The sequence below is a fragment of the Onychostoma macrolepis genome, chromosome 23 (assembly GCF_012432095.1).
Source record: "Onychostoma macrolepis isolate SWU-2019 chromosome 23, ASM1243209v1, whole genome shotgun sequence".
Lineage (NCBI taxonomy): Eukaryota > Metazoa > Chordata > Actinopteri > Cypriniformes > Cyprinidae > Onychostoma > Onychostoma macrolepis.
Genome location: NC_081177.1, coordinates 16,987,295 through 17,011,600, shown reverse-complemented (window position 1 = coordinate 17,011,600; position 24,306 = coordinate 16,987,295). Strand labels below are relative to the sequence as shown.

The window sequence follows — 24,306 nt, the reverse complement described above, 5'->3', positions numbered from 1 at the left end:
ACATCACACTGTTCACTGAACTCTCTGGTATAAACAAGGCCCAAACAAAGGGTAGCTGTGCATGACACATCAGGGTGCGCACTTTTCAAACAAAGAGAAACCATAATGACAGCATAAGAGCCGTTAATGACCTGTGCATGTCACCTGTTCTGGTATATTACAGAACAGTACAGTGTGTGAAACTCTGAAACAGTTACCCAGTTGAATACAGCATTACCCTCTTAATCTCCAGAGAGCTTGTGAAACTGCTTGAGGGCTCTGTAGCGCTCAAGGTAACTGACCATATGCTGCAGCAGAGCAATTCTTCCACCATATGCCACCTGTTCTTGACACACAACTATCCTGCAGCCATGGAGACTGCTTGCATGAGACAGTCGCTTAAATTTCTAGTTTCACCCAAAATCCACCTGGCCGGGTCTAAGGGGTTCTCATACTTTTGCTGGCGAGAGGGGGATGAGGACAAGAGGCACGGTAAACAACTGTTTTGTTGGTTTAGTGATTGTTGAAGGGAATAGAGCGCCTGAGCACTGCGTGGTTACTGACCTTTAGAGTCATTTTCAAGTCATGTGAGTTTATATTGACTTGAGTAACCGATTTGTGTTATTTTATAAGGTAAATCTCCACCATGGAAAAATTGGAGGGAAATGAAATCAGAAATTTCAAACATAGAAATGTGAGCATGGGAATTTCTCTGCTTTAATTTCCCCTCCAATTTTTCCATGGTGCAGATTTACCTTATAACATAACACAAATCGGTTGATCTGCACCATGGAGAAATTCCCATGCTCAAATTTCTATGTTTGAATCTAAAGCAGAGAAATGTGAGCATAGGAATTTCTCCTTTGTAACTGGTTGTTACACTGTTGATTTGCACAACCCACTTCCTTGGAGCAGGTGAACATTTACTAGTATGAAGTACTTTCAGTTGAGTATTCTCTATAGAGACCATATGGTCACATGTGTAATCCTGCTCATCACATGATCTGTTTTTCTCCATCCAGTGCAGAAGAGTCTGTAATCTCTATTACTGTGTTTTGGCTTCTTTGCTAAATGTAACGTTCCAATAACTGGTCAGAAATTGCCAAAAAGTGATGTCATGTTTTGTTGCTTAACTCGACTTTGTAGTTTACAGCTAAAGTTATTTGCTGTCATTACTCTATTATTTCTGGATTCAGCTCACAACTCAGTCACACTTTTGGTGTATGTAACAGATTGATTTCATCTGTATTATTTTGTCCATCTGTTCGATGTTTGTGCTATGTGTTATCAGAGGGAGGGAGTTTTGGCTTTTAGCTTGTGAGTTTTGGGTGTTTTTTCCGAACAAATCTGATGACTCGTAAGGGTTTTGTCTCCAATGTTATGGTCAAAACATATTTTTGAGCCTTTTCTTTGACTCAGTCTGGCATCATAATGGAATACAAATGTAGCTGCTTAGATACAGAATGTGTACTGAATCGTAAAGACCTCATTTTTGTTTGTTGTGTTTATGCTTTAATGTGAAATTGCATTATGCATGCTAATTCAGAATGTTTCATTGCAATCAGTCCATAGCAGGCAGGTCCTAGGGATTATACTGTGACTTAGTGGTTACACTGATAAAACATAATGCTCATGAAATAAAATACAGTAGATGTACAGGATTATTCTCTATTCTTAAAACCTTTTTAAAAATATTTCCAAATCCACATTTTTAGTAATGTACAATGAAGTTTAGGGGGTGGCTTTTTTTGAAAAACAATCACATAGCAGTCCTTAAAGGAACACTCCCCTTTTTTTGAAAATAGGCTCATTTTCCAACTCCCCAAGAGTTAAACAGTTGAGTTTTAGCGTTTTCGTATCCATCACCGGGTCTGGCGGTAGTACTTTTAGCATAACTTAGCATAGATCATTGAATCTGATTAGACCATTAGCATTTTGCTTAAAAATGACCAAAGAGTTTTGATATTTTTCCTATTTAAAACTTGACTCTTCTGTAGTTACATCGTGTATTATCATGTACACCATCACAGTGCTTATACAAACACTCAGAACACCATCACAGTGCTCATACACTCAGTCAGAACACATTACAATGCTTCAACAAACACTTAGAACACCATCACAGTGCTTCAACAAACACTCAGAACACCATCACAGTGCTCATACAACCACTCAGAACACACTATCAGTCACATAGTAAAAACAAAAACAACGCCTTAGCAACACTCATACAACCACTTAGAACACCATAGCAACACTCAAACCACCACTCAGAACACGCTTGTCAGTCACATAGCAAAAACAAAAACAACCACTTAAAACACCACCACAGTGTTTAAACAAACACAGAACATTCTTTGCAATTCTATAGCAACACTTAAGCAACCACTCACATTGAAAACACTTAAACAACCACTCATAACATGCTATCAACCACATAGCAGTGCTCAAACAACCACTCAGAACATCACAGCAACCCTCAAACACTCAGAACATCACAGCAACCCTCAAACACTCAGAACATCATAGCAATTCCATTGCAATGCTTAAATAACACTCAGAACACGCCAGCAACTGCATAATAATGCTCGAACAACCAATCGGCAATGCTCAAAGTAACTACTTGCAGCTACATAGCAAACACTCAAATAACCAGTCAGAATACCCTAGCAACTACCTAGCAACACTCAAAAAACAAAACAAAACAAAAAAACACTCATAACACATTTTCTGTCACCTAGCAATGCTCAAACAACCACTCGGAACACCATAGCAACTGCATAGTAAAACACAAATAACCACCCTTAAAGACCCAACTACCACCTACCTAGCAACATTCAATCAACCACCCAGAACACAGTAGCAACATGGATGTATACACATAGATGCCTCATTAACGCCTATTTCTGTGGGCCTCTATACATAAGCTGTCGGCCATATTGGATTGGTCAAAGTCAGTCTGTGAACATTTCCATTGGACTGTGTCTGCAATCATAGTTATACACATGTAGGAATATCTATCACATTTCTTTGGGGATTTAAATCTCAGCAGTTTTTAAAATGTAAAAATATGATTCTTAACCTATTTTTATCAGTTAAAATGAAAATTGTTCTGTTATTTCAGAGTCCATGGTCACTTCTGTGACTCAGAAGGCCCAGGAGGAGGAGGAAGAGGATGATGAAGATGAGGAAACTGGCCAGAAGTTTGAGTTTGATGACAGCGAAGATGAGCAGAATACAGTGGAGAACTCTGTTGAGAATAAAGAGTCAGGAACTCCTCATGTGGAAGCTGAGCATTCAGAAAATACTAATGGTAGCACTGCCACAAATGCACTTTATTGTCAAGCTATGAAGCGTAATCAGCAGGCGGTAAACGGAGGGATCCCTGCTGGTCTGGAGGACCAAAATATCCCCACACATCCTTGCACAACAAACTCAGGTTAGTCTGCAGTAGTAACAAAATATGACTGTTTTTATGTATGTTGTATATTAGATTACCTCACTGATTCTTGAAACATGGGATCAAACTCGTTTTTGTAACTTAATTTGTCCCTGACCCAAGAAACAGTGATCTGTTTGTTGGAAAATTATGAAACATACTTTCTGTTCTTCCTACAGAGATGGTGGCCAGACAATCTCCTGATGGGTAAGAATGTTTGTGTTGAATTTTGAATGCTATACTTCAAACATTTTCGACTTGAACAACTGGAACCTTATTGCTCCTACATGATGTCAATATAGACACTATAAATCTTTATAGGCTTACTGTTTGAGGTGTTTGTCCCCCAAAGGACTTTACTCTGTCTTAGCTGTATAGTTCTATGGTTAAATATTTACCTTTTATGTTAACATATTTCCTACTGTATTAGTTATTAAACGACTTGCTCTGGCTCTAGTGACATCTAGTGGTAACGTGATGTGACCATTAGCACACAGTGACTGATAAGAACAAACATGGAGGGGCAGTATTTCAATACTTCTGCATTTCTGTTTTGTTTTAGGAGTTCTGTCTCCGCTGAGCCTCAAGTAGCTGATGAACAAGCAAGCTTTTGGAAAAGAAATAACATTTATGAAGGTATTATACTTGGAGAATATCTCTAGTGTTTGTGGTTATAAATGTTGTGAGATGAATCTATTTAAAGCAGTCTACTTGGACTAGCTGGACGTACCAAAATGTGTCACCCCAAGAGTTCAAATAACCAGCCGTCTAGTGACTGACCGTCAACACTGAAACGTGGTTGAACTTGAAATAATGCAAGTTCTTGTTTCATTATTGAAAAAAAGTTGGAAATGTAGAAAAAATGCTGACATAAAGTTATTGAAAATATTTAAATAACATTGAAACAACTTTTTTAAAAAAACAACAACTTATAAATCAATGTTGAAATTTTAAAATTATAAATGTAAGAAGTTGATGTTGCAACAATGTTGAAATATCAATGCTGATTCCCGAAATGTGTCCCTCCCAGAGTCCAAACACCCAGCCGGCTAGTGACTGACCTTTTGACTTTGAAATGTGGTTAAAATAATGTCAGTTGTTGTTTCAACCTTGAATTAACATCGAAACAATGTTAAAAATGTTGAAACAACGTTGAAATAATGTTTTATGTTAGACATTGTAAAAAAAAAAAACAGTTAAGAAAATACTAAGTCAATGTTGAAATTTCAAAAGGACGTTGTAAACGTGCTACAATATCAACATTGGTTTGATTAACAAAATGGAAACAAAGCTCAGCAGTGATTCAGCCTTCTTCCATGGCGTTTGGGAATAAATGCTAGAAGGATTTCAGTGCTTAAATCTGACAAATCTGTTTGAAAATGTATCTCCAGGTTCACATTTTGAGCCAGAGTGCCTCTATGCATCTATCCAGAAGTCTCCCCACAAACATGCACAGACAGGTTGGTGGCTCTGTGAAGGGGCTGTGCCATGCCTTCCTGTAAATCCACACTAATGCACAAATCAGCATGGAAATCAGAGATCTGAAAAATAGCAATGACTAATCCAGTCCAGACCCACAGGAATCTCACGGGAAAGAAAACAACACACCCATGCCAAATGTCCACTCTTGGTTCAGCCTAATAAATCAGATCCTTTGGAGATTTTTCTTAAATTCTGTTGCAATCCAATCAAATAACACAACAAACAAGTGATTGAGCAAACTAAATCATACAGTGAATATAAAATCCCTTGTCAATATAATTCATTATATTCCTAAATTGTGAAATCTGCAATGGAAAAAAATGTATGCATGTTCCAAATACTTCATGTAAACTAACAAACTACTTGGCATGATTTTGAGAAGTCCTGGTAGCGTCAACAATTCAGCGGCCATAGTAGAAGTGACTTCAAAGCTGTGTCCCTTGGCTGTTAAACAGTCTCTGCTATGTGTGTGCAGCCCCAGTTCACTCTCGGGAATGGTTCAGTGTGGTTTCAGAGCTCACTCTGCGACTGCATAAAGGTACAATCCCCACTCCCCAGGACAGTTGGAATAGCTGTGCCGTTTTTGCATATGACTGTAGATCTCCTTTTTCTATTACACGGCTCTCTGGAATACTTGATTCTGATTGGTCAGTCCCCACCTTCAGCCGTCTGATATTTCATAATATTCTATGTCACCTTTTTTTCTCAGTTATTAATTGTATTGATAATTACCTCAGAGGATTTACATATTAATATTACTGCAATAGTTGCAGTGTTGGTCTTGTTGCTAAGCTGATTGTTTTGTATGTTATAGTTGACCATTTTTAATAGCAGAAACTTGTAATATTATTACAATTTATAATAACTGTTTTCCATTTTAATATATTATAAAATTGTATTTATTCCTGTGATGACAAAGCTGAATTTTCACCAGCCATTACTCCAGTGTTCAGTGTCACAAGTTCCTTCTGATTTATTACTATCAATATTGAAAACAAACAAAACAAAACAACTGCTTAATACTTTTGCGGAAACCGTGATACTTTTTTTTTTTTTCTGGATTCATTGATAAATTCAAATGACCGGCATTTATTTGAAATATTTGTAACTTTTGATAACTTTAATGCATCCTTGCTAAAAAAAAATCCTCAGAGTTTTGAATCGTAGTGTATTTATTTGTTTGTTTGATCAGTAGCCGTGCAATAATAACCAGCTGACTGTACATTATCCTTTACATAGAGCATAGTTAGATCTGTCTTGATCCCTTTGAATCTTTTGTTTACCAACATTCAGGAATAATTAGCAACCCAGTCAAGTCATTTTTTGTTGGAGTATTTTAGCATCATAGTACTGACGTTTCAGGCTGTAGATAGACTTACTGTAGTGCACTGTATTGACACTGCTGTGCCATGACTAATAACGAGAATTGGCTTCTATATCCACTCCCTGCTGCTGTCATTTCTACACCCTTTTAGATCTTTGTGTCTTTTCCTCAGTGTAGAAACATTTACGTATGTACAACATCACACTGACAATCATTGTCATCTACAAAGCCACATAAAAATATCCCGGGTTCAATACAATTAAAGCTATATCAACAACATCTGTGACATGATGTCAATTATTGCAGAAAATCATTTTGAGCCGCACATGTTGAGAGAAATGCACTTACGCAAGCGCAATACCAGAAATACAACTGTTTCCCCATAGATTTCAATAATTCTTCACACATTTTTACAAACTGCAAGATAAGAAATGATTTTCTGTGGTAAACAACATGCCACGGATGCTTAACTTGGGTATAACCTGGAATATTCCCAAGAAAGATATTTATATTGTACTCCTACTCCTAATTAACGTGTTCTCAGAATTTTAAATGATCTCCCTCTGACATCCCAGACAGTAGTCTCGATATATCCTTCAGATATTCAGAGGCCTAAACAGTTTAAAGAACCTTTCACTTTGAGATATTTTAAGTTCCCGTGGGGGAGACTCAGCAGGCGACTTCATTAGGTAAAAAGAGGTTGTCAACAAATCTCTACACACTGTCACAGTACAGACAAGTGTGCCTATTGTCAATCCGCCGTTTGTGTAGGATTATGTTTGTTATTTTGTAGTACTGTTGTCAGAATACAAGCTCAAATCTATGTCAAAAGGATTGTTAATGTGCTTTTCTGTGTTAATCAGGGCTGAATTTCATTTGCGCTCAACCTTTCCTCAGCCTGCACTGAGCTTAAAGTGATAGTCCACCCAAAAATTTAAATTTTGTCATTTACTTACCCTCATGTCGTTCCAAACCTGTATGAGTTTCTTTCTTATTTTGAACATAAAAGAAAATATTTTGAAGAATGCTGGTAATCAATCAATGGTCCCCATTGACTTCCATAGTATTTCTTTCCGTACTATGGAAATCAATGGGGACCAACAACTGTTTGGTTCTTCAAAATATCTTATTTTGTGTTCAATATAAAAAAGGAAACTTATTCAGGTTTGGAACGACATAAGAGTGAGTAAAGGATGATAACATTTTTATTTTTGGGTAAACTCTACTTTTAATGCATCGCTGAAGTTCTGATGAATGATTATCAAATGATGTTTGCATTTATTGTGCTTCAAATTAGATTCTTAACCCAATGTTCAGCCCACTTAAAGTAGTATCCTATCCTTTTTTTGATATTTGTGCTTAGAATATGCTCAAGAATCCATCAAACAGTTCTATTGGAAGTCTATTATCTTTTATGATTAGATGTATTTAGAAGTTTCTGTTGACATTCTAGGTCTCGCTCCTCAAGGGAAAGCCGTTCCAGAATCAGATGAAAATTCACCCTCTGAACAACTGAAGCAGAACTCAGCTCCTCCTGCTCGCTCAGAGGTCATCTACGATGATGTGCCCTGTGAGAATATCACGCCACCAGATGCAGGTCAGTGTCTGACTGTGGCCGTCATCTGTCCAGATCAGTAAAGTCACCCATAGGACAATTCTCACTTGAGAGCTATTGAATATCTCAAATAATTCAAGATAGCAGTGAGGTGAAATGGAGAGCATTTATCGTAAAATTAAGGAATTTTCTTCATTGATTTTTCACAGTTGTTGTACGTGTATTTTAAGTTATGAATTCAATTTTTGAATTGAAATAGAAATTTGAAATTAATACAGTGCTGCTTGAAAGTTTGTGAACCCTTTCTATATTTTTCTATATTTCTAATTTTCTATATTTCGGTCGGCACCAATTGCCTCGTGGTTAGTGCATCGATATACAGCGCAACTGTGCTCACAGCGACCCGAGTTCGATTCCCGTCTTGAGGTCCTTTACCGATCCTGCTCCCATCTCTCCACCCAATGATTTCCTGTTGCCAGTCTACTGAAGCAAATCGAAGTATTTTTGTAAGAATAACTGATATTTAATACTTTATAAACTGCAATATCTAGCTTCCGCTAACTGTCTTATGTTTTGGGTGAACTATCCCTTTAAGGTCTGGACTTTGACTCGGCCATTATAAAGTTTCTTATGCTGGAATGCAGTGTGTTCTTTTCTCCAAACATAACCCTTCTCATTTAAACCAAAAAGTTCAATTTTGGTCTCATCTGTCCACAAAACATTTCTCTAGTAGCCCTCTGGCTTGTCCACATGATCTTTAGCAAACTGCAGATGGGCAGTGATGTTCTTTTTGGAGAGCAGTGGCTTTCTTCTTGCAAGTCTGCCATGCACACAATGGTTGTTCAGTGTTCACCTGATTTTGGAATCATGAACATTAACATGAGCCACCGTGAGAAAGGCCAGTTGCTTAAGTTACCCTGGGGTCTTTTGCAACCTTGTGGACTATTACAAGTCTTGCTTTTAGAGTGATCTTTGTTGGTGGACCACTCCTGGAGAGTGTAACAGTGGTCTTGAATTTCTTCAATTTGTCCACAATCTGTCTGACTGTGGATTTGTGGAGTCCAAACTCTTTAGAGATGGCTTTGCAAGCTTTTCTAGCCTGATGAGTAACATCAACTCTTTTTCTAAGGTTCTCGGAGATCTCCTTTGTTTGTGCCGTGATACACTTCCACAAACAAGATCAGACTTTAAATGATCTCTGTTTAAATAAAACCTGCAAATCGATTGCATTGATTGAAAACACCTCTGAACAGATGGACTCTAATTTTACCTTCAAATTAACTGCTAATCCTAGAAATTCACATACTTTTGCAAAGATATGTTAAAGGATAATTTTTCATAAGAAAATATTTTTGCCTGATTTGATTGATTGGATTCTATTTTGTCTGCTTCAGGACTTGGGCGAAAATCTGATGGTGTTTAGGGTCATATTTATGCAGAAATATAGAAAATTCTAAAGGGTTCACAAACTTTCCAGGGCATTATCTGTTTTCTTCTGATTAGATTAGTTTCAAAAGACTCAAATGTTACAAACCATGCACAGATTTGCAATGTTTTCAACAAGGAATCAGATTTCAGACATTTTCTTAACTATAGGAATTTGAATTCAATTTCCAAAATGTTATATCTGCAATAAGAACTTTTAGAAGAAACATCTGACACAAAAATGTACATAAATTCTCTAAGGAAGGTGACAGATCTTCCAGCCTGGGCCATTGAACGGGGTACTTGAAGGGGTAGGGGCATTCATGAGTTTGAGGAGGCCATGCAACCCAGAACCAAAAAAGTCTGAGCAATAATTCTACAGTCAGTGCATTCATATAGCATGGTTTGTTTTCACCCTGTAGTAACTTGCTTGTACTAACCAACCAACCCACGTACAGTATGTTTCCGGTTTAGATGTATCTTGACTCAGGACATCTTACTTCCTCCTACCTCGTATCATTTTTTGTTGATTTATTTTTTAGTGGATGATGTGATCTACGAGGAGGTGCAGAGGTCTGGCGAGTCCGGACTGATAGACAATGGCTGGGGCTCCAGTGAGTTTGAGAGTTACGATGAGCAGTCAGACAGCGAGACCAAGCAGCCCACCCGCAATAAGGTACAAATACTGCCCATTTATTATCAAAACTGTCTAAATAAGTAATCAAATTAATAAATTAGATATTGTGCACTGTTAAAAGGTAGTAGCACACAATCACTAACAAAAGTCAAAAGCAATATCAAAACAGTACTCCATTCATGCTGCCCAGCATTAGCTTAGCCAATGGCGTGTGTGTAGGGGCGGGGCTGTTGATTTGTGTGACCAGTGGCAGATAGGAGCGTGTTTGAATCCTGTTTGAAAACAGTCGCTATTTATGCTAAATCTGTTCAGTCATACTAGAAGAGCAGACATGATACACTTCAGCTTTAAAAAAGGAAAGGATTTTTTTGGCACTCGGTTTCTTTCAGTTCTCCTTCCTTTCTGGGTTTACCCTGTTCCTGTTCTTAGTTAATGTCTGTTGATGCATGCTGAGAGGATCAGGTCTTAATCCACAGATGTTGCACATCATGCATGAAAACAGGTACAGAAAGACTTAACTAGACTAACCAGACTTTGCCTTATGCAGTCTAAACTTGGGTACTTCTGCTCAAGGAATAATTTGTGAGTAGCAGAGCTATTTGATGTGTGAAGTTTTAGTACTGTGAACCAAGACAGACACTCTCTGAAGCGAAATCTCTGGTCTTCTTCACGCTGTTATGTCTATCTTCAGTTCCCTCTGTTGTTGGCCTTGATGTTATCACTGTCTGCCTTTGTTTGTCACTCCCTCAATCTCATTGTTTTCCTCCTTCTCCCCTCTTTTTTTGCCGTCTTTCTTTATGCACTGATATATTTCAACCCCCACCCCCCGTACCGCCTGTGGACATGGCTTTACGGTAATGGATATAGATTTCCCCAGATGTACGACGTCTGAAGCAACGCTGCGTCCAGACCAGACGTGAGCTAGCCATGCGGTTAGGGGCTCGAGATGTCGGCCAGCTCAAACAAAACTATGACATTAAGGTACAATTATAGAGTGGTGGGTGTGTGGTTATCACTGATACTTGAGACATGTGACAAAACTTATGAGTGTGCATATATTTTCTGTCACAACTGTGACATGTCAGCTCCATAAAGGAATTGTTTTGGATTTTAGATTTTTTAATTTTTTAGAATTTCAAGTCCAATTAGTAATTAGCACCATCAGACAAACAAAATGGCTCTTGCATGTAATACTTATGTGATATTCAAAATATATTTAAAGTAATATTTCTAAATATATTGTATTTTTTAAAATACTTTTATTTAGCAGGGATGCACTGATCAAATGTGACAGAAATCTTTTGTAACAGTATAAATGTCTTTACTTTTTATGAATAAATGTGCTTTCTATCAAAGAATCCTGAAAAAATGCATTATGGTTTCCACAAAAATATTAAGCTGCAAAGCTGTTTTCAGCATTGATAATAAAAATAAATATTTCCTGAGCACCAAATCAGTATATTAGAATGATTTCTGAAGGATCATGTGACACTGAAGATAATAACTGAAGTAATAATGCTGAAAATTCAGCTTTGCCATTACAGGAATAAGTTACTTTTTAGAATATATTAAAATAGACAACAGTTATTTTAACTTGTAAAAATAGTTCTGAATACTGTTTAAATGTGTTTTTAATTTTGAGAATGGATGAAAATAGGAAACTTGTTTCAAAGACATGACAAGGAAAAATGCACATGGAAGAAGCAGTAACGGAGCTCTGCGGCATGTTTTGTCTCAGTTTTAAGGATCAGTGTTATATTACACATTAGACTAAATCTAGATTATGTAGATTTAGTTGCAATTTCAGCTGTTCACCAAAATTCATATACAGCCAGTAGTTATGTAGTAGTCCATGTCCATCATGCTAATCATTGTACAATGGAGAGTTTTTGTACAATGAAAATGAAACTGTGTGAAATCCACTGAGTGTTGCAACTGAGCAGAGAGGGACCTTGAGGCTTTGTTCTGGTTCTGCTGAACACACTGATCCACAAACAGGAATTTCTCTCTTCTCTTTTAGTTTTGCTGATTCATTTTGTTCTTTGCTGTCATCTTATGCACTCAACCGATTTCTCTTTCCTCCCATAGGTTCAACAGCTCATGAAAGCAGCTAGGAATGGCACGAAAGATGGACTGGAAAAGACCAAAATAGCCATGATGCGAAAAGTGTCCTTCCTGAGTAAAAAAGACTGCACAGGTTTGACTTTTTGACTCTCATTTCCTCTTGTTAGTTTCTGGTGTTTTTTTTCTGACACCTGGTAGGTTACAGTGCAGAAACAATGCTAGAGACTAGATGCCTCTTTGAATGTTTTGAGTTATTCTGAGATAGCAAGTGGCATGTTGTTACAGAGCTACAGAATAGTGTTTACCTAGAGGTAGAAGTGAGCCGAGATGGAAGGTATTGGAATAGTAGATGCCAGTGGGAATGAGGAGTTTAACTGTGCTTTTGACTGTCAATATGCAGATGACACAGAGGAAGATTCTGGATATCTGGATGTGACTGTATCTGAACTCAAACATCCACCACCTCAACTCTCTCCAATGCCAGAAGGGCTCAGTAGCCAACAGGTGCGTGTTTCTATGTACTTAAGTGTGAATCGGCCTACATTACTGTTAGTATCATATTGCCCTGCTCATTTATGACATTTACATACACTACCTTAAAAATATTTGTGGTCAGTAAGATTTGTATTATTTTCGAAAGATATTAATACCTTTATTATGCAAGGTATCATTAAACTGATCAAAAGTGACAACAACATTGTTATCAACTAAAAAAAAATTCAAAAATTCAAATAAATGCTCTTCTTTATTTTTAAAGGTGCCATAGAATACATTGATACGATATTTGAAATTGTTCTCTGATATCTACATAGAAGGTATGTAGCTTAGGTAAGGGCAAAAATTCTCCAGAAACGGTTTTACATGTCCATTTAAAACCCTTGGATTTGTCCCTAGAATGAAATGGTCTGTTATTACCTTATTTGGAAGGGTCATGAATAATAATGTTGAGCTCTGCTCTGATTGGCTGTTTCACAGTGCGGCTCATTTCAGTAGCTCACACAGCAGGAAGGAAACACAGGGAAAATATATATTTCAATACTTTCTCACGCATTTATATCGTTGGGTAATTATACTGTAAATAAAATGTGGGCATCAGGGAGCCGCTATTAATATGCTGGGCATTGAAACTGTTTTCGAATGCACAATCGTTTTTTAGTTTCACTTTCACTTTAGAGATTTGCAATCGCACATACTCTGTTTATACTATGGAGGGGCAATACTTACCACACATTTTACAAGATCAGATGCTTGTCAGTGGTGCTCAGGATCTGTAAATCATTCACCATCATCCTCAGTCATCTCTCCTTACTCTGTTTATGTGGTAAGTGAAATCTTATGTACTGTAATGTAACAGGCTACCGCTAGCAAGGCGCTAACCATGTCCCTTTAGTGGCTCACGTTATTTTATTAGAACGCGTTATTTGCTTTCCGTGCCTTTCTGAATACAGAACCATCCCTGCACTTCACATCCCCTGCACAGTCTGGAACATAAAATTTATTTCCATGATCTGCCAGTTTCAATACCTGCAGAACTTCTGATGGTTCGGCTGGCATAGAACATGGGTGGGTATATGCAAATGTTGGGGGTGTACATATTAGTGATCCTGACTGTAACGTCACAGTCTGTGTTATGTTCTGATTCGCCTAGTTTTTAGTGGTCTTTTGCGTTCTCGAGATTTACATAAGAAGGAGGAAACAATGGTGTTTGAGGCTCACAGTATGTCATTTCCATGTACAGAACTGTTATTATACAGAACAGTTTTCCATTCTCTGGCACTTTTAAAACTTACTATTCATAGAAGAATACTGAAAATATATCTATTTTGGGGGTTTTCACAAAAATATTAAGCAGCATAGCTGTTTTTAACATTGATAATAATAAGAAATGTTTCTTGAGCACCAAATCAGTGTGTTAGAATGATTTCTGAAGGATCATGTGACACTGAAGACTGAAGTAATGGCTTTGGCATCACAGGAATAAATGGCTTTTAAAAATATATTAAAACAGAAAACAGCTATGTTAAAGGGATAGTTCACCCAAAAATGACAATTTTATGTTTATCTGCTTACCCCCAGGGCATCCAAGATGTAGGTGACTGTTTCTTCAGTAGAACACAAACGAAGATTTTTAACTCAAACTGTTACAGTCTGTCAGTCATATAATGTCAGTCAATGGGACTCACGGCTTTGAGAGAAAAAAAAAAAACATACACAGACAAAACCAAATTAAACCCTGTGGCTCATGATGATACATTGAGGTCTAAAGACACGAAACGATCGGTCTGTGCAAGAAACTGAACAGTATTTATATCGTTTTTTTACCATCTGATCTGCTGCACTGTCCAACTGTCCTGAGTGCGTTCACAACAGCTGGCGCCGCCTTCTTGCTTTACGGCAGATCGCAGACTTATAAGTGCATTACTGCCACCTATCTCTCAAATGGACCATTGACACTCCTAATTGAGATTGTATATAGTGTCACTGGTCCATTTGAGAGATTGGCGGCTGTTTTTTTTCTCTCAAAGCCGTGAGTCCCATTGACTGACATTATATGACTGACAGACTGCAACAGATTGAGTTAAAAATCTTTGTTTGTGTTCTACTGAAGAAACAAAGTCACCTACATCTTGGATGCCCTTGGGGTAAGCAGATAAACTTTTATCATTTTTGGGTGAACTATCCCTGTAAATTGTAGTTATATTTAACTGTATTACTGTTTTTACTGTATTTTACTGCTGCCTTGGTAAGCATAGGAGCATATTAAGCCGCTGGTTTGCTGTCAGTTAACCTAATTGAATTCAAATTCCTATTTTGCATAATTTTGTATGTCACAGGTTGTCAGGCGTCATATTCTTGGCTCTATCATCCAGAGTGAAAGAAGCTACTTAGACTCACTCAAGAGGATCCTGCTGGTCAGTGACACAATTATGACATTTCATATGACTGTAATGCTATATCAGGATTCTGAATGCAATAAACAGAAATATTCCTCAAATTTCTTAAAGAAGTGTAAAGGAGGGCAAAATTAGGAATATAACACAAGAGGGAAAATATACCCTGTTAAAAAAAATTTAGCCATCTGGTCCCTCAGCCTGAGCAGTTGACAAATGCCCAAAACCCCTCTAAAACCATTCAAACTGACTGTCCATTCAGCAGGGTAAAGACAAAAACAAAATTTATGAATATACCCTTATCTTATTGTGCTGTTAAATCTGGGAGATTCATTAATTCTATTGTGTTATATTAAACTGACAATAACAAATGTTATATTTTTTTTAAATTTAAATCAACAGAGATATTAAAACCCAAGCTGAACATTCTGACCAGACTCACTCATACCTGCCATCTGAATTTATGTTTTAGGAATATAAGAAGCCTTTGATGGAGGCGGAGCCCCGGATCCTGAGCTTGAAGAAGGTCCAGCCTATTTTTTATAGGCTGAAGGAGATCCTGCAGTGTCACTCCATGTTTCAGATTGCTTTGGCCTCCCGTGTAGCGGAATGGGATAATACTGAGAAAATCGGAGACCTTTTTGTTGCTTCAGTACGTCTCCTGTTGTTCTACTAAAACGTTCAATTTTTGGTGTGTTTAACAGCTTCTGTTTTTTTTTTTTTTTTTTGTTTGTTCATTGAACTTTCTTTTTTTGCTTTAGTTACAAAGACTTTTAAGATTTCATTGATTTGCCTCATTTTTTTCACACTTGTTTTTGATTTGAAACACTGCACAGTTGCATAGCATTGATCCAGATGATTTGTATGGCCACAAATATAACTTTTTGTATTTCCCTTCATGTTAAGATGAAGATTTTTGCATAAGGGTTGTCAGATCCGCTTATCAAAGTCAGTTGGACTTTATAATGCTCTGTATTTAAAACCTAACATGACTCACTTTCTTTTGTTTCTGTGATGAGAGATCTTTGCAAATGGAAAATTGGAACATCCTATAGTCAGCAGTTCTATTTAAAGTGTGCTAATTTCCTCTGCATCACGCAGACTGTGCTCTGCAGCTGAGCACATAACGTTTAAGACAGTTTGATCAGTAAATGCAAAGCAATCTTGCAAATAATCCCTTCATATTGGCAGTTATAGTACCCTTTCAAATAATATATACACTTTAGGTAACGTTAAAGTACTAATATGTACCATTTAGGGATAAATAAGATATAAAGATGTTTAACTGCCCCATTGACAGCTTTGTACCTTTTTTCCCGAAAGTGTGTAGATTACAGAGCTTTGGGTCTCGAAGTACATTGATCTTATTGTTATGTCTGAATTGTGGATTGTTATGTCTGCCACTGAGCTGATCGTTGTTTTCATCTCCTCCAGTTTTCAAAGTCAATGGTGCTAGATGTGTACAGCGACTATGTCAACAACTTTACCAATGCTATGGCTCTTATCAAGAAAGCTTGTATGTCCAAGCCAGCATTCCTGGAGTTTCTCAAGGTAAACTTCTCAACATGCTCCTAATTGTTCACCACTTTATATGGGAAAACTGCACTTGCATTTACATTTAGAAGTATAAAAATCTAGTTCCATTCTAGTCCCTGTCTTTTCTGACCTGTTTTTGTGTTCTTCTGGGTTGCAGAAGAAGCAGGCTGCCAGTACAGACAGAATCACTCTTTATGGCCTGATGGTCAAACCAATTCAGCGCTTTCCTCAGTTCATACTCCTACTGCAGGTTAGTACTCTGAAATCTCTAAACTCTCTCTCTCTCTCTCTCTCTCTCTCTCTCTCCTTCTCTCTCTCACACTCACACACACACACACACAAACAAACAAACAAACCTAATGAGTGACAAATAAGAAGTTTAACTATTTTATAATGGTGGAATTTCCTCAGACTTTTACACATGGGGAAGTGAAAGACAGAGTACAAGTATAGCACATTACATTTACACACAACACGTACTTACTATCAAAACCATGATGTGATACTGTGCAGATAATGCTCAAATATGTAAAACTTAACCCTGATGAAATCCCTTGTGTATGCTGATTACTTGTATAAGACTTACTTATTTTACTACAGAAGCAAAAGTCAAGTTCTGCAAGGATTTTTTTGTCATTAAATCAGTCTTATATTCAATGACTTCATTTGCATGTAATCTCTGGGGTGCTGAGGCTTTTCCCGGAGGCTGTTTTTCTGGGACATTTGAGTTCATACAGCGAGTGTACTATAGCATGGTTGTTTCAAATGTGTTTGAGACTACAGTTAAAAATGAGCTGAAATAACTAAATTAGAGCGATTACAGAAAGGTTGCCATGAAATAGAATTAACAAATGTTAACTGAATAAAGTTAAATTCTAATCTGGTAACTGGATTGTTATTTGTGTATATACCACAGTTCATGGTTTTTGTGGCATTGAGCATGCCACTTAACATCATTTGTTTGCAGGAGACCTTGTAATAAGTGTATTGTAGGTCACTTTGCACAGAAGTGTTGGCTAAATGAAAAATTAGGTAGTAATTACTGAATATATGCAGACATATCTGTCTGTGTTTCACAGGACATGCTGAAAAACACCCCTGTAGGGCATCAGGACAGGCTGCCACTGCAGCTGGCCCTCACTGAGCTTGAGACTCTCGCCGAGAAGCTGAACGAGCAGAAACGGCTGGCCGAGCAGCTCGCTGAAATCCAACAGCTCACTCGCAGCGTCAGTGACCGTAACCTCAGTAAGGTCAGAGACCACCGCACTACAAACACACACGGGATACTTCAAAGCATTACCAACCCAAAAAACACAATGATTTGGCTCTACAAGATAATCTGGCAGGCAGTGTGAAAGGACATGAGCTGTCAGTGTGATCAAACTGCTATTTTCCACATTTGCTCTTTCTAGAAATAGCTTTGACAAAGATGTTTCCTTGCCAGGGAGGCATGTTGTCAGTGAAAGTAATTTTAGTAGCAGCTATTAAAGACCCCATTATATCAAAATTTTTGTGTTTTGTGGCTTTCATTTCATGTCTATTAGCTCTGAGGTCATCTATCTGCTAGCGCAAGGGACCCGCTTCCTAAAATATTGTATAAAGGCAACTATAGCAAATGTGAAAAGACAACATATTGTTTATACTGTCAAGCCAAAAAAAGTTATTAAAAGATTATCTAGATTATTTACTTTTATTTATTAGATTATTTATGAAAGAGTATTTACTTCGTATTGAGTTAACAGCATATTTTTGTGTATGTCTTTCGTTCCACTGGAAATTAATGTTTAAATATAAACTAGAAAGCAAACATTTTTCAGTTTAAATTTATTTGGAAACAACATACTTGTTGTTTGCAAAATGCAATTTGGTTTTATACTATCATACTGTATAAAATATACCATCATTTTACTCAAATTCCAAAAGAAGTTATCTAAAAATTATTTATTATCTGAAAAGTATTCATATTTTACTTTGTATTCAGTTAACTACATTTTTTGTTGTTGCTTATTTCTTTCTACCCACTATTAGCAAGATTTTAAATTATAAACCTGAAGACAAACACATTAAATTCAAATTTATTTAATTTTGTTTAGATAGAAATTTAAATAGAAAGCAGGATGAAAACCAGAAATGTCAAAAATAACATTTGAAATTAATATATGTGACCCTGGACCACAAAACCAGTCTTAAGTCGCTGGGGTATATTTGTAGCAATAGCCAAAAATACATTGTATGGGTCAAAATGATTGATTTTTCTTTTATGCCAAAAATCATTACTATATTAAGTAAAGATCATGTTCCATGAAGATATTTTGTAAATTTACTACTGTAAATATATCAAAACGTCGTTTTTGATTAGTAATATGCAATGCTAAGAATTCATTTGGACAACTTTAAAGGCATTTTTTGCATCCTCAGATTCCAGATTTTCAAATAGTTGTATCTCAGCCAAATATTGTCCAAATAACTGTCCTTACAGTTCAATTAAATACAATTTATTTAGTAATTTCAGAAGGTTCAAGATCATCATGTTTGTACTGAGGAGGAAAAAAAGAAATTGGATTTATTTTACATTCAGTTTGTATGCTTTTTTTGTATTCATTTTAATTAAGTTACAATGACAGATTTTTTTTATATTAATATTAGTTATATTAGTAATAATAATAATAATAATATATTCATTTTGATCATCTTAATTCATCCTTTGGTTAAGAACCACTCCACTACAGCGTTCCCATATCCTTCAGCAGCTGCAATGCACACATACAGTATCTCACCTTCATATGCAAATAAGCAGTTTTTTAATCCCCAAAGGTTGCATCACTCTAACCTCTGTATTTGTTCAGTTGCAACTGTGTTACATTCAAAGATGTTAGAGTGAGAATAGGAATGAAATTAAGATGATGAAGATCAATCAAAAGACATTACTTCAAAGGCAAGAATCTAAACTGAAGAGCCCAGACATACATGTGATGCAAGTGTTCTGTCATGGCGTGGATATATTCATTTACTTTTTAAAACTGTTATTTTTTTAACAGCAACTGAACTCGGATCAGAAGCAGTTGATTCTGTCTGAGACACTGATTGAGACCGTCTATGGTGAGAAAGGTCAAGTCCTCAAGTCTAAGGAGCGCAAAGTCTTCCTCCTGAATGACATGCTCATCTGTGCAAACATCAATGTGAAGTAAGCAGTCCTCTCATATGTGCACATAACAATTCTGTCTTGTCTTTCACGAGAGAGGTTTTAGCAAAATGAATTAAACTGCATTATAATTAAAAATATAATTGAAGTTGTTCACCCAAAAATGAACATTTTGTCATCATTTACTCACCCTTATTTGGAATAAAAAAGAAGTTTAGCGAAATGTTCATGCTGCTTTTTATATAATGAAAGTATCTGGTGACCTAGAGCTGTCAAGCTTTGAAAATGATGACAAAAGGCACTTTAAAAGTAGTTCATATGACTCATATGCTATATTCCAAGTCATCCAAAGCTGTATGATAGCTTTGTGCTGAGGAAAAGACAAATTAAAGTTGTTTTTCACTGATAATGTCCTCCTCTGACATATCTTTTAAATTTTATTCATGTTCAAATCTGGCGTGTCAAAACATGTCACATCAGCTTTGACATAATTTGAAGTCATTGGTTCTCTGCTGTTTTCGTAACAGATTTCAAATGCCAGGTTTAAATATGTACATATGCATGCTTACATATGTACATGTTTAAATTGCACAAATGAGGTTTGGTGGGGAGAGAGAATTTTTCTGTGAATAATCTTAAATTAAAAACGATCACTTGGCTTCAGAAGAATTGTTATATACAGTGGTGCATGATTCATATGATCTACTTTTATGATACTTTAATGTCATCTTTGGAGGTCACTATTTACTTTTGTTGTATGGAAAAGAGCAGTGCAAACATCCTGCCTAAACTATCCTTTTGTGTTTAACAGAAGAATGAAAGCCATAAGGGTTTGGAATGATATGAATGTGAGTAAATGATGACAGACCTTTCATTTCTAGGCTAATTAGCATTAAGTAATAAATGAATACAGTTAATTGCTACAGAAAATTAGAATTCATTTACATGCTCATAATTTATGAATTAAGGCCATCTTCTTTTTAACTCCCTCTCAACTGACACATAGATACATTGAAACGGGCATTGATAACATCTTTGAGGAGCCAAGGTAACATTCTCACATCTGCCAGGTTTTTTTCATTAATGACCACTGGGTCATGCTGTTTTCAAAGACTTCGGATCAGAATGATTTTACACTGGCTTCAAAGTTCTGCTGCATTCTTCAATCTCATCGAACGGTTCTCAATGCAGATCATGCATAACAGAGGAATACATGAATAATAATTTCCTGAAATCACAGTAGGTGGTGTGAGGCTCTCTGGGAATCTTTCTGATCACAAAGCTCTAATTGCCTGATTCCTGGATCTCCGTCACTATCGTTCAGACGTCCTCTGATCATGTATTATTTGTAATTGTGAGTCAGACTTTGTTGTGCAATCTTAAAGTAATGCTTTTGTATTTAATCAGGGGCCCACCAGATATCAGCAGCCTAGTCCCCATTGGTCCAAAATACGCAGTTAAATGGAGTGCCCCCCTGCTGCAAGTGCAAGTGGTGGAGGTGGGCCAGGAGACCCCCCAGCGTAAAGACAGCATCTACCAGCAGATTGGAAGCAAGCGCCTGAGCTCCACCAACTCTCAAGGTTGCTATTTTTAAAAAGTGCTCCTTTCATGTGGTTAGATGAGCATAGATAAAATGATGAACTTGGTTTTTTGATGTAGTTTGTAAAGCTGGATCATATAGAATAGAAAAGTTATTTTAAAGTGTAGTAATATTTTCAAATATTACAGTTTTTATTGTATTTTTGAATAATTGCAGCCTTGAACACAAACTATCTATCTATCTATCTATCTATCTATCTATCTATCTATCTATCTATCTATCTATCTATCTATCTATCTATCTATCTATCTATCTATCTATCTATCTATCGCTCTGTCTATCTGTCTATCTATCTATCTATCTGTCTGTCTGTCTGTCTGTCTGTCTGTCTGTCTGTCTGTCTCTGTCTATCTATATATCTATCTAGATACATAGATAGATTTAGATATATATAGTAGATAGATAGATAGATAGATACAGTAGAGATATACACACACACGTTTTAATATTTTGAAGATTAAATTCTCAATATTTTATATTATTTTCTTTTCTTTTTAAAAATGTAAAATATTTTGTCATTTTAATTAATTAAAATATCATAGCAGCATTATTTTTTAAGAATTATTATTTATAATAATAATAATAATAATAATAGTATTATCTTTACCTACATGTTGTAATATAAACAGTCTGTCAGGATTGACACTAAATGCTTCTTGGTTCGAGTTACCACATTATTGGATGTGGTGTTCTCAATAACTTTTTGTGTGCTTCATTAAAAGAACTGGCTCATAAGAGTCCTTTATGAATTGTAAAGCAATGGAAATTAATTAATTAGAGTACACTAGTTGCATTGTTTGTATTCTAGAGGAGCAGAAAACACTGTCAAATAGTATTAATATTCAATCTCCTTACAAATTATTATATAGATTTTTACTGTTCTCTAACACTGGCAAACACAAGAAATTCCAATTTCCCCACAGTTATACCAGCTATACCTTTAACAAATCATCTCAGAGCTAATATCAGTGCACAGTCCTCCTGCCGCATTCATCTTGTTCAGCAGACTTCAGGTTTCCTCAGGGCTCAATGTTAAACCCAGCTCATACTCTCCAGCAGGGGAAATATACACTGACAGTCAGAGGACACAACAGAGGGTCTAATTCCAGGATAAGATGAGCCGAAAGTCCTTGGGTGACTTTTTTTTCTTTTCTTTCTTACATCAGAACGTTCACCCTCTCCTCTACATCTTTCCTGCTGTGTTTGAGCTTTCAGTCTGATGCAAATACTGCACAGAATTACAATGTTAGTTGAGTGCAGCCATTCCGTTGCAAGAGTTTGCTGGGGGTGTATCATTTCAGACCCAAAAGCTTTAATGTGAATATAATTACTGATTATAATGGAAATGTTATTTGTTCAGGAAAGCTGTTTCTGGGACCACCGCGGCTATATCAGGATCTGCAGGAGTTACAGCATGATCTTTCTGTGGTGGAGGAAGTCACGTTGTTGGTGGGCACCCTGCAGGGATCATACCAGGTAAAGTCCTTAATCATCCGCAGCTTCGCACACCTGATCATTTTCTGACTGCCAGTGAATAATTTCCTTCCTATTAGAGATGTGCAAAGCTACGTAGTCAAATAGTCTAAACGACTTGGTGGTCTTAAAGGAAATTGAAAATTCTGTGTTCATATATTCACCCATGTTATGCGTTATATACTTTGTGAAACACAAAAAATATGCAAGATAAGACCAAATGAATCACTTTTCTCAAACAGAATTTTCATTTTTGGGTGAACTATCCCTTTAAGGAAGCCCTTAGGCTGAATTAAAGATGTTTCTACCAGACACCAATTAATAAAAAATTAAGTATTTAACATTTGACATTATTAAATATACATTCACCCAATATCCAGGCGTTACTTACAACTATTATTATATATATTATATATTCGCTAAACATCTGCAAACTTCTGCACAAATTTTGTTCACACAAAAAAAACGGATTATGCATGCTAACAGAAACATTGCTCACAGCAGGCGATTTGAAGTCCGACAGTAATTGTCTTGAAATGTATTGTTGAAGATGGTGGATTTGTAACAAAAGCTCTGCTGTGATAGCTGTAGCAGCAGTGCTTTCAAGGGGGTGAATTTAAAGATGCAACTTCTCTGAGAGAGTTTACCGCACTGACAGTCTAAAGCACAGCACGCTGTCAGCATGCTAACACTCTCCACATGAAGTTTCCATTGTAAATCAATTCCTTTTAAAGCACACCTGCTAAAAATATTGAAAATCAAAAACAAAAAATCTGAAGAAAAGCTGGTCAACCTCATTGATCGCCTAGTCGACCCATTCGTAGTCCCTATAGTGTGCAACGGTCTTCTCCATAGGGAAATTGCTTTTTAACAACAATAGGTAAATAGTCTTGTACTGTTGTCTTTTTTTGGTCCAATTTTCAGTTACTTTTTTGCTTCAAATCAAAGTTTGCAATGTTGAGGTTCACCTCAGAGCTGGTTGGTTTGGTTCATGGCTCATAATGCTTTAACAAGGCCTTTTTAAAATCCCTGTGGGAAAAATGAATGGAAAAAACACTTCTGGAACCAGTGTCGCTGAAAAACCGGGTGGGCATTAATGCACTCTATTGAGTCGCTTTCACGCTCTTTAACCTCTCCTTGTGCTAATTATGTTGCAAATGTCAAAAAGCAGGGCGCTAAGTGTGGTAACCGTGCTTAGTCAGTCTGACAGCTGTCTCCCGTAAATGTGACTGTGTACGTGTACAGAATCTCAACACTACGGTGGGGCAGGACTGGTGCATGGCTCTTCAGAGGCTCATCCGCATCAAAGAGGACGAGATCCAGTGTGCCAACAAGTGCCGTCTACGGCTGATGGTTCCTGGGAAGCCTGACAAGTGAGTGCCAGTGGGCACAGGTTACACAAAACAGAGCTGTGTATTGAATTCCCCTCAAATGTGGGTGGATGTGACATTTACACTGACTGAAACATAGTCATTCATTTCATCACACTTGTACCAGAACGATTTACATTTTTTGGATTTGTCTTGGACAGGCTCTTTGGAGTTACTCTATCAGTCCACTGAGCCAAAAGACTTTTGCTGATCAGTTGGAGGTTGACTGAACAGCTTTTAAGATTTAAGCTTTCTTAAACTCTGATGGACCATAATGGTTTAAGGCAATGAAAAGTAATGTTAAATTGCAATAATATGTCACATTTATAGTTTTTACTGTATTTTTATTCAAATAAATGCAGCATATTCATTATTTTACAGTTTACTTT

General features: G+C 36.7%; 1 protein-coding gene across 6 annotated transcripts in view; it reads left to right on the top strand.

Annotated features, from left to right (window-relative positions):
• Positions 1–24,306, top strand: part of arhgef10lb (Rho guanine nucleotide exchange factor (GEF) 10-like b) — a 44,883-nt gene that overhangs the window by 4,224 nt on the left and 16,353 nt on the right. For 2 of the 6 annotated variants that reach the window (XM_058763053.1, XM_058763051.1), the window contains exons 3-22: positions 3,104–3,418; positions 3,598–3,625; positions 3,981–4,054; positions 4,810–4,878; positions 5,376–5,438; positions 7,678–7,821; positions 9,747–9,880; positions 10,709–10,822; positions 11,930–12,038; positions 12,306–12,409; positions 14,740–14,817; positions 15,269–15,448; positions 16,231–16,347; positions 16,490–16,582; positions 17,412–17,582; positions 19,371–19,516; positions 20,481–20,522; positions 20,882–21,054; positions 22,435–22,550; positions 23,793–23,920. In XM_058763053.1, the coding sequence (XP_058619036.1) occupies positions 3,104–3,418; positions 3,598–3,625; positions 3,981–4,054; positions 4,810–4,878; positions 5,376–5,438; positions 7,678–7,821; positions 9,747–9,880; positions 10,709–10,822; positions 11,930–12,038; positions 12,306–12,409; positions 14,740–14,817; positions 15,269–15,448; positions 16,231–16,347; positions 16,490–16,582; positions 17,412–17,582; positions 19,371–19,516; positions 20,481–20,522; positions 20,882–21,054; positions 22,435–22,550; positions 23,793–23,920 (2,398 nt within the window). The remainder of the gene's footprint in view (positions 1–3,103; positions 3,419–3,597; positions 3,626–3,980; positions 4,055–4,809; positions 4,879–5,375; positions 5,439–7,677; positions 7,822–9,746; positions 9,881–10,708; positions 10,823–11,929; positions 12,039–12,305; positions 12,410–14,739; positions 14,818–15,268; positions 15,449–16,230; positions 16,348–16,489; positions 16,583–17,411; positions 17,583–19,370; positions 19,517–20,480; positions 20,523–20,881; positions 21,055–22,434; positions 22,551–23,792; positions 23,921–24,306) is intronic. The other 4 variants (XM_058763055.1, XM_058763056.1, XM_058763054.1 and 1 more) reach the window with 4 other exon arrangements.